Genomic DNA, 10,531 nt, shown 5'->3' with positions numbered 1-10,531 from the left:
AAGAAAATTATATATTTTTTATTTTATAGATTTGTTTGATTTATGGGCCATTACGCATAAAGAACATTAACTAGTGAAATAATCAATATGGTTAACACATCTAACACTTATTTTTATTTTATGGATAGAAATTGTCATCATAACAAGAGAACTCAGGAATCTGAGCTTAGTTAAGGAGTTTATGAAGGTGTCTTAATGAAGCAGACACAGATCAAGGGAACCAGGCATTGATCTCTCGGCTTGACATGTCTCGAGTGCCTCTCCTTGTCTCATTTGTCAGTTACAAACGCAATAAGTTGTTGAGAGAGGATGGAGGCTAATGGGGTGGATCAGAGTCTCGGAAACCCTGGACAGATGTCACCCTTTTGAGAAGGAACAATCGTGGCTCAGGAGCCACACAAAAGCCCCCCTGCTCAGGCCTTTCACAATCCACCCAGCGGAAACCCATGTGAACCACGCAGGGCACAGACCCCATTGAGCCCCAAAGCAGTCCTTCTCCAGCCCTCTTGTGCCTCCCTTCTCATTCCCTCTGCATATAATTAATAGCTTTCTCTGGCCAATTTTGTCCCCTTTGCCTCAAATACAAATGGCCATTAACATCTATTAATTTTGCCTCTGGCAATTGATTGCAGAGTGTGCACAGCTGAAAGGCTATAACAGTTGGAGTTTTTGTAAGCACTCTGGGTGTGAAGGCGAGTTAAAATGTGATTATTGTTCCCCTGCCTGGAACTAACTGGTGTTAAACCCTCTTTGAACACGGAGAAGCCAAGATTGGTTATTTTACTAGTCATTAGCTGACTCAGAGAAGCTAAATTAAATGGATAACCATCAATACCTATTGACTTGAGGAACAAAAAATAGCATGTTCATGAAATCCCTTATTCACAATAAAAAAATAAAAATAGCAAATCAAAGATACATTACAAAAAAGGTTGAATTAAGCTAATTGTAAAACTTCTCTTATCAGACCATGAATAGAACTCATATCTATTAATAGAGTTTTCAGACAGCCATAGTAAAATACCTTTCTAACTGCCGAATGCATTATTTGCAAAGTATTTTTTTAATAGAAAGTTAATATTTTGCAATAATTCAGCTCTTGAGTCTAAGATTTAGATCTAAAAAAGAAAATAAATAAATGCTAAAAAAAAATTACAGCTAGCCTATATTAAATATAGCTAAAAATATATTTTATAGCTAATATATGATAAGTGCCTGAATTATAAAGCTAGTCCTTTTTCTACTCCATATTTGCATGATGTAGGGCATATTTGGAAAAACTAAAAGAGGTCAGTAAGTTAAGGATGTCAAGCTCACAGTCACTGTTTACTATGGCACTCCGAGTTAGTATTTATTTGCTCATGTATCCTAGTCTGTTTATCCACTAATAACTATATAAAGTAAATGTATTACACGTCATGAATGCTGGGACAAACACTCAATGATATTATACAGGCTTTTTGTTAGTTACTGTTCAGGGTGTGTGGTGAACAAACGCCGCCCTCTACTGTACCAATGTGTAAAAGACACAGAGCACATTCATTTACACTGCATTTAGACATGCTTTTAAAATCGATAAATTGAAAACATATCGGCACTTAAATGTTTAAAACAATTAAATAGTAGGCTAAAACGAACATGGCATGGTGTAAGTAGGCCTACATGAGCCGCCGAGAGACTAGCCTTCATGTTGATTATGATCTCTAACTGATCTGAGGTGCGTTTCCCAAAGCCAACTATGATCGCAATTTCCTTGTTACCAATTAGAGTTAAATGGAACTTGCTACCAAAGTTGGCTAACGATGCTTTTTGAAACGCATGCGGCATTTCTGGACTGTCTTTCACCAGAGCCGCGTGGATAGAGCAAGAGCTGAGGCCAGAAGTGTTCTCTCGGAATTTAATTTAAAACCATTTCTAGTTGCTATGCTGCTCCAGCCTCCAACTTCTTTGACATTTAAAATTTTCTGAAGAGACTCAATCACTAATGAACAGATTGAATTTAGGCTTTTATATTTTAGTCACAAACATTTATCAGTGATCATAAACAGAAGCTCAACCAAACCTGCTTTACACGACGTGAGAACAAACCTCATTGGTTCTTACAGAAGCTCAAACATGCTGCGTCACACGAGAATGAACCTCATTGGATCTCGCACATCAAGCGAACATGCTTGAGCTTCCATTTACCACAAATTATTCTTGAGTTGATGCATGTTTATATGTGAATAAAAGCCTAAATTCAACCTGTTCATATAAAACGATCGTGTCTCTTCAGAAATTTTGGTCTAAACCGCTCAATTCATACGGATTAGATTTACCATCCCTTTATGAACTTTTTGAAGCGTCAAAGTGGTAGTTGCGTAACTGCCAATAAAGGGACAGAAATCTCTCAGATTTCATCAAAAAGATCTTCATTTGTGTTCCAAAGATGAACGGAAGTCTTACGGGTTTGAAACCACATGAGGGTGAGTAATTAATTACAGAATTTTCATTTCATTTTTATATTTAAGCCTCATCGGCTGTGAAACCGGGGGGCTTGTTATTTCCGAACAGAACAAATACATACATATGCATGCAAAATTATCAAACTGCTAGTTAGACACGTGAATCTTCGTTGAAGCTCTGCATTGTGTTAATCTCTGAGAATGAAGGACATTCTTTATTATTATCTTTGACATTCAGATACAAGTAGAAAGTTAAGTGACCTTTTACTTGATCATTTTTTTAATTATTACTGATATTACTTTTTTCAGCATATTAGAGTAAGACTAAAGTCCTTAAAAAAAAATTTGTATGGAAAATTGATACTGTGACAATACATTTTCAAAATCAAAACTCTCTCATTTAAGCTTCATCATAGTCACATTCCTTTGATTCCAGCTCTTCTTCTTTGTACACATTTTTCTCTCTCTGGTCAAAAATTATATTTAACTAGTACTTCAAATATTTCAACATTTAGAAGGCTTGCAAGCGAACAAGAAACAAATTCCATTAAGTGTGTCCAAAACTGACACTTTAGGTCAACAAAACCCAGCTTAACAACCCATTAAAATGACTATTAATAACCATCAATTTGCTGAAGATAAAATTAAACAACAGTTCACGAAAACACAGCATAGCAAACGTCATTAACTGTATAATGTTGTGGAGCTCAACAGGATGCACTACTGGCATGTACAGAGTACACAACTAGTATCATTGCTCTGCTGGTGAATCTGTAGTGCCTTGTTTTTTTAAAAAGACAAAGTAATTGTTGAGTCATATTTTCTTTATTTCTTTTGGCAAACATGTTCTGTGCAGTTGTGTAGCAGTTTGTTGCCACAGGCACAATAATGCATCTCAGTCTGGACAGAGTACTCATTCACAGTTTATGTTCAGGCATTGCTAATGAAAACAAGTATGTGGTGTCTACATTTTATTAACATTTGCACCGAAAGCTGTTTTTTTGGATATAGCTTCATGCCTCCAGTTCATTGGGTCTCTACATAATCCTGTGAGTGTACGTTGTAACAGCATTCCATGCGTTCTGAAACATGGGGGGGAAGTAAAAAGACTTCAAATTAAGAAACATTAGTTTTTTTATATAAATACTGAATATTGTGCAAATACAATCAAAGTACCCTTAAACCCATTTCATGTATATATAATATTGTCCTTTTCAAGACATGATTTTGAATTCAAGCAAAAAAAGAAACAATTTTGTCAAGACAGGGCTGAGCAAATACTCACAATTGCACTAAGAGAAACAGTCCACCGTTACAACTAAAATATTATAAAACTCATTCAAAATCTGACATTTGGATGCTCGTATTTGCAAAGTTGATGATGCAAACTCAGTGTAGTACCTGACATTGGTCCATAGATCGATTAAAAAAATGAGGCAGCACTTCATCATGGATGAAGTCAACAACACTGTCCTATAAAAATAAATCCAAAGGGAAAAGTTCTTTCCCCACTGTCACATATTCAAGTCCTTTTGGTTAGACGATCACAGAGTGACTGACACTAATAATCTGTGAAAGCTTTCCTGCCACCAGAATGTGTATCATTCTGGCGTTACAGGTCCTGCTTTAGCTGGACTGGCACCATGGGGTCTGGCTGAAGTCACACTCTAGAGCGATGCTAATGACAGTACATGGAGCTCCACTGATGGTCACTTCCTTTCTGGACTCCACCTTGTAGCGGAGGTTAGTGAGGCCACCCTCGGGGTCCACCTTAAACTGCTCCTGCCGAAAGCACACAGATATGAATCCAAACATTTGGACAAGAACGTGCATCATGACAATGTTTTCACGACAAAAACATCTACTGATCAGAACTAGAAAACATTTGACACACTTTGTTTCATTTTAGAAAAACTGGAAGTGTATATGTTTGTAAATTTCAGTTAAGCTGTGTCGACATACCTGGGCTGATTCCGAAATCTCCCCCCTATACCATCAAATAGGGCATTGTTTGAAGGGACAGCCATTTGTAGTGGTGTCCGAAACCATAGTGGACATTATTGAGTGCACTTATTCAATCCCACATTGCACCGCAATAACGGGTGTACAGCTGATGTACACTCAACGGCTGTCCGAATTCACTCACTCCTTTTCATTCACTCCTTCATGTGAAAAGTATTAGTGGACTAACGTAGGGAAAAGTGAATGAGGGATTAGGGGGCGATTTCAGATTCAGCCCAAGTCTTTATTAGTAGTACCTTTCCACACCTTACAATAATAATGAACTACAAAATAACACAAACTGAATCCTGGGAATTATGTAGTGACCAAAAATTCTCAAAACAATATTCAATTTGATCTAATATATTTATACCGGTATATTTAATTATCAAGTGAGATGGATTTAAACAAAATAATAACAACAATAAACATTTAGCTTGTAAAGAAAATCTGTAACCACAATTTATGTTTGTCTGCTAAATGGCTTCTAAAGAATGATTTACCTTTAGATCGAAATGTTTAAGATCATTATAAATATAAATTCAGCAAAATGCGTTCAAATGTTTTACATGGTTATGCAAGATATTTTATGAATACAGCTTAATTAATTTGTACCAATTTAAATATTGGCAATGTGAGTGGAATTTAAGATTTGATTAATACATAATCATACCATAGTGTTAATACATAGCTATCCATTTAAGGTATGCTATCACTCAAAACTTTAAGACCAGAACTTTTATTTTATTTTTGCAAGAAAGCAATACATTTATCAAGATTGACAGTGAAGACATTTATAATGTTACAAAAGATTTATATTTCAAATAAATGCAGTTCTTTTGAACTTTCTATTCATCAAAGAGTCTTGAAAAAATTATCAGTTTCCCCCCCCAAAAAAAAAAAAAAACTTTTTCCAACATTGATAATAAGAAATGTTTCTTGAGCATCAAATCAGCATATTACAATGATTTCTGAAGGATCAAGTGACACTGAAGACTGGAGTAATGATGCTGAAAATTCAGCTTTGCCAAAATATATTCAAACAGAAAACAGTTGTTTTAAATTGTAATCATTTTTCATAGCATTACTGTTTTTACTGTATTTTTTTTAGAGACTTAAAGCTGCCGTCGGCAACCCTGGAAGATTGAGTGGACTTAGCCAAAATTTTGAATGTTTACAACTCTCATGCCCCTCCCCCACTATCAACGAATACCCTCCCATCAAGTCCTTATTTATGTTGTTCTGTCGGAATATAGTGTCGATTTCACTGAATATGATCAAAAAAATGTTGCCGACGGCAAGAGACTACTTCTGAGCAGGTACTGAGCGCTGAGGTCTGAGGTGTTTTTTTTATTATTAAATAATTATTTCTACCTGCTTTTGTGCAGCGATCCGCTTCTGGTCTCTCTTCCTCCAGGCTGGATCATGGATGTGTTTAAATGTTTTAGTTCCTGTAGTAATACCCGTTGGCCTAAAAAGCTGCAGAGATTTGAATTGTCACGATTAAATAACATATCAAATGAAACGGCACAAACTCCTCATAACTCCTATAAGCAGGTGCGTAGGATGTATAGTGTTAAAATGTTCAGTTCTTTTGTACCTCAAGTTTAGCCGTTTTTAGTCTTCTGAAAAACTCGTCATCTTCTCTTCCCCATCCCCAAAAGCGATTTGACATCCCATTGCACTATAGAAAAAAAAACACAAGCAATTGTAATTTGCAATGGAATTCTGTAGTCCTGGAATCAGTACTGAATGTCCAAACGTAATTAGGTTTCTTACCATCTGATAATGTTTCTTGGTAAGCAGCAGGATCCCTCCCACATACGTCTTATAATGATATAAGGGATGGAGCTCTGGTGAGGCCACATGGAAGGGCCCCTCCTCCGGGAATCCATAGTCCAGATCCTCATTTTGGGGCAACAAGTCCACATCATGCATTGCAATGTAGTCTGTGTCATTATCACTTTCCATGTGGCCAACATTAATAAGAGAGGCACGATTAAACCTGACAAAAATGAGAGTCAAAATCCAAATTGTTTTATTCCATAACACTTGTGTAACAGATATTTCCTTCAGCAAAAATAACACATTTATTTTTGCAATGATTCAAGTGCCCCTATTGTGCTATTTTAAAGGTTATTAAAGGCATAGTTCACCCAAAAATAAGAATTACCCCATGATTTATTTACTCACCCTCACGCCATCCTAGGTGTAAATGACTTGCTTCTTTCAGACGAATACAATCAGAGTTATATAAAAAAATGACCTGGCTCTTCCAAGCTTTATAATGCCAGTGAATGGCCATTTTATGTTTTGAAGTCCATCAAAGTGCATCTATCCATCATAAAAGTGCTCCACACGTCTCCGGGGGGTTAATAAAGGCCTTCTGAAGTGAAGCGATATTTAAAACTTTATCGACTAAAATAACTGGCTACCGGCAGACGGCCGTACACATCGATTACCCATTTTTGCCCATTTTCTGTTATCTGGGAGTGACGCGAGGCCAAGATGGCGACGGCCGGCTCCGCCCACTTTAGGCTTCAAAAATGCTCTTCAGAAACCTACGGGTGATGTCACGGACACTACGTCCATATTTTTTTTTACAGTCTATGGTCTTACAGTATCAATTCAAGCCCGAGTCCATATCCGTTGGAAGTGCCTGTAAAGTGGATTTGCTTTCGCAGCGAAAAAAAACAGCGTCTTCTCCACATGTTGACAACACGAACCAAACTCTTCCAGGCCTCAGCTACAACTACAGTGTTTAAGGGGCCAAAGTAGATGCTGTTCGTGGGCAACCAATATAGACTATAGGCTGGCATTATTCAAATATGTTACAAACTTAAGACCGTTCAAGAATGAAGTAAGACTGGAGCTACTGAAGACTCAGTTCAGAATCAGTTCTTTTTTAGGGGAGAAAATAACTAATTTGTCTGCACTTTGATCATTGAAACTTTGCAGACATTTTACATTCACAAAGCTATTTAAACACTGCATGAAAGGTAGTATCCGAAAAAGCATAATAGGGGCACTTTAAAGAATCACTAGCAAACACAAAAAGTTAAGACACATAGTAAAATTACTCACCGAAAACGATCCACTTGGTTTATAATAAATATTTTATGCCGTATTTTCTTTTTGTTGAGGAAAGCGTGCATGTAAGGGACAAATATCAGCAGCTCTTCAAAGCGCTCTCTGAATGGCACGATGAGGGCCATTTTGTGAGGGCCCCAGGAGGGGTCATCAGGAGAGGAGGACTGTCTCTCTATGGGACAGGGCTGATGAGGGAGGTGGCTGTATCCAACAGTCTGGTTCATGTCTCCTGAACAAGTCAGCTGCACCCAAAGAAGGGACCCCAAAACAAACACCATGCAGAACCCGAAGAGCTTCCAGACGGTGCATTTCCTCGACAGAAAACTGCAAGCATAAATGGATTTGTGTGAAAAATAAAAATAATTGAGCTAAAGCTGATATATGACATGTCAAGCATTCAATAAAAGGATAATAACAGTCCCTGCAAATCATAAAGTCAACGGTCAGCATATTGTGGTTATGCGGATGCCGTTCCAGACAAACTAAAAGCACTTTAAATAACCCATGACATTGCTTAACGAGTGCAACTGACGTATTTCCCTTTAAACCAGGAAGTAAGTGTTGCAACAAATCAAAGTGCAGGTTAGAATTCAGGCAAATACAGGCAGTATTAGCGGGAGGGACATTCTCATACTTGAGAGCATTTGATTGGACAAAATGAATGAGTGCAAGATGAGTCATCAATACTTCTGGTTAGTTTTCCTAGAAAATAAATGCCATGCATCTCTAAACAACTTGTCTTGCTCAACCAGACTTGACCCCATAAAGTCTACTGTATGTTTGATACATGCATTTTTAAGGCCTCTAAATTAGCAACATGATAAAAACCTGTGCTGAAAAACCTACACTATGAATCAAATCTACTACATGCCTTATGTCGTCTGATTAATAGTTCATACCTTGTAAATGGCCTTTTAGTATAATTGTAAAAACATTCCCCTTCAGGTTGTGGTACACATCTTATTGCTGGGAAATTTGCATTGATTTTTATGAAGTAAACATAAGAATAGCTTTTATGTAGTTATTAATATTGCAAGATGAACACTTACTGAACTGAAACTTATGCTTACCTCTTTATTCACTAACATTTTTCAAAAGAAATTATGCATATGAAATATGATCCATCAGGCTTTTGATTAACATTGATTTGTTCATCTCTTTTTTTAATTTTAATTTTATTGAATTGCATTATACGTTTTGCCTCCCACAATTGAAATGATAGAACTTTTAACAATAAAACTAAGAATTTAAATTTCTTACTAAGATATACTACTGGGAGATATAGAGTGACTACTGATATTTATATACATTTTATGTGAGAAGTCTTGTTATAAAGATCTCACTGATTTACATTACAAGCTATCATATTTCATCTTACTTTCTGACCATATAAATATCAGCAACTGCTCGAAATTGTATATTTTTGCTCAGCTTGGGCCTCTGAATAGAATGTATGTTTTATTTTCCTCCTAGAGTGTGAGCTCCAGCTTTATGCATCAAATATTATACTCTCTAGCCTATATAAAACATTCTGCAAACTTAAAAAAAACACATATATTTTTTTTTATATAAATAATATATATATTGACTGAAGATTCAATAAACGTTTTTTCTAATTATGATTTAATGTGTCAGGCTTTACAGGGTTACAACTCTTCACACTTAACTTCACACTTATACTCACTGAACCTCTCCATGACGCTGCATCCTTTGACTTTCACTTCTTGAAATTTTGAAACACATGAAACAACTACTTGCAAACGAAGATTATATTTCTTTTCAAACACACAGAGGGTTTTACAAACCCACAGACCAGCATTTGCAAATAATTAGAGCAATTCGGCAAATGGAACAAGTTTATATATTTATAGAGAGAGAGTGATCACATGTTGATTTGCATGTTATGATTAAAGCGTTTACCTTCTATCATCTTTGAAATACAGCACAGGTTTTCTCCGTGAAGAATACATCATCTTTGTGCCTGTCAGTGCAACACTGTAACACGCATGAAGTAGACAAGCAGATCGCAATATCTTCACATATACTTCACTGATACGGCCTTATGACGTCTACATGTTAAAATCAAATTTCTCGTTTGCAATAATAGTGTATTTAGTCTCTTTCCATCATGAATGATCTATAACTTTAAAACACATTCTTCCTAGTTGTCTTGTTAAACGTTCTCTTGCATAGTAGGTGCGACGCCAATCATCAGCATCTCAATCTATATAACCCTAGTTATTCATCCTCGTCTCATTATGTCTGATTAGAGCATTTCGTGAGTTACATGTCACTCATAACGGTACGACAAAAAAACAAACAAAAAAACGCGCACGAGCTCGCGTGATGGTTTTAGGACGACACGTCCGTCTGACTCGTGTTACAAGCCGCTAACATACTATATACTTTGACGTTATTTAATACAGCGCGTCATTGATGATAAACGTTCAAAAACTTAACTGAGAACGGTGACAAAAGGAAAAAAATTACACGCTGGCTGGAATCGTCCGTCTTTAAAATATTCCTCTGGAAACAGTGTACGGAATAAAGTTCCTAGGATGTTCTGACCTGACAGGTACATTTAGTTTAGAGACATGATTAGACACATATTTTATTTATTTTTTTACAGTTATATGCACAAAGCGAAGGTCACCAATAGACAGTGGAAAACTGAGTGCAATGTGTCATGTACAAAATTTACAAATACGACTACACTCAAATCCAATTGTGATGTGAAGTTCGACTCTTTTCAGCGAATCGGTTCTTTTGAATAGTTCGTTTTAATGAACCGGTTAAAAATGTAAGTAATTATTTTACGCTATAGCATGGTCACCGTCATCCCCATAGTATTATTACACACCCTATTAAAGCTGTATGATAGGCACAAACTACTTTTTACGTTTACCGAATAGGACGCCTAAGTGTAAATGTTTGGAATATAGGCTACTGTGTGAATGTCTGTCAACAAGGTGTATAGTAGTAGTAAAACAATCCAC

At 36.4% G+C, this 10,531-nt stretch overlaps 1 protein-coding gene across 1 annotated transcript; it reads right to left on the bottom strand.

Annotated features, from left to right (window-relative positions):
- Window positions 1-3,250: 3,250 nt before the first annotated feature.
- On the bottom strand, window positions 3,251-10,463 carry b4galt7 (xylosylprotein beta 1,4-galactosyltransferase, polypeptide 7 (galactosyltransferase I)). The gene is made up of 6 exons (XM_082176822.1): window positions 9,456-10,463; window positions 7,530-7,859; window positions 6,225-6,450; window positions 6,046-6,129; window positions 5,820-5,924; window positions 3,251-4,226 (listed from the first exon to the last, which is right to left on the bottom strand). Exons 1-6 carry the CDS (start codon window positions 9,506-9,508, stop codon window positions 4,071-4,073), a joined length of 954 nt encoding a protein of 317 aa, XP_082032948.1. The 5' UTR covers window positions 9,509-10,463; the 3' UTR covers window positions 3,251-4,070.
- Window positions 10,464-10,531: the final 68 nt, after the last annotated feature.

The sequence above is a fragment of the Leuciscus leuciscus genome, assembly GCF_965113295.1.
Source record: "Leuciscus leuciscus genome assembly, chromosome: 8".
Taxonomy (NCBI): Eukaryota; Metazoa; Chordata; class Actinopteri; order Cypriniformes; family Leuciscidae; genus Leuciscus; species Leuciscus leuciscus.
The sequence above is the reverse complement of the archived record's forward strand: the minus strand, read 5'-3'. Positions and strand labels throughout refer to the sequence as shown.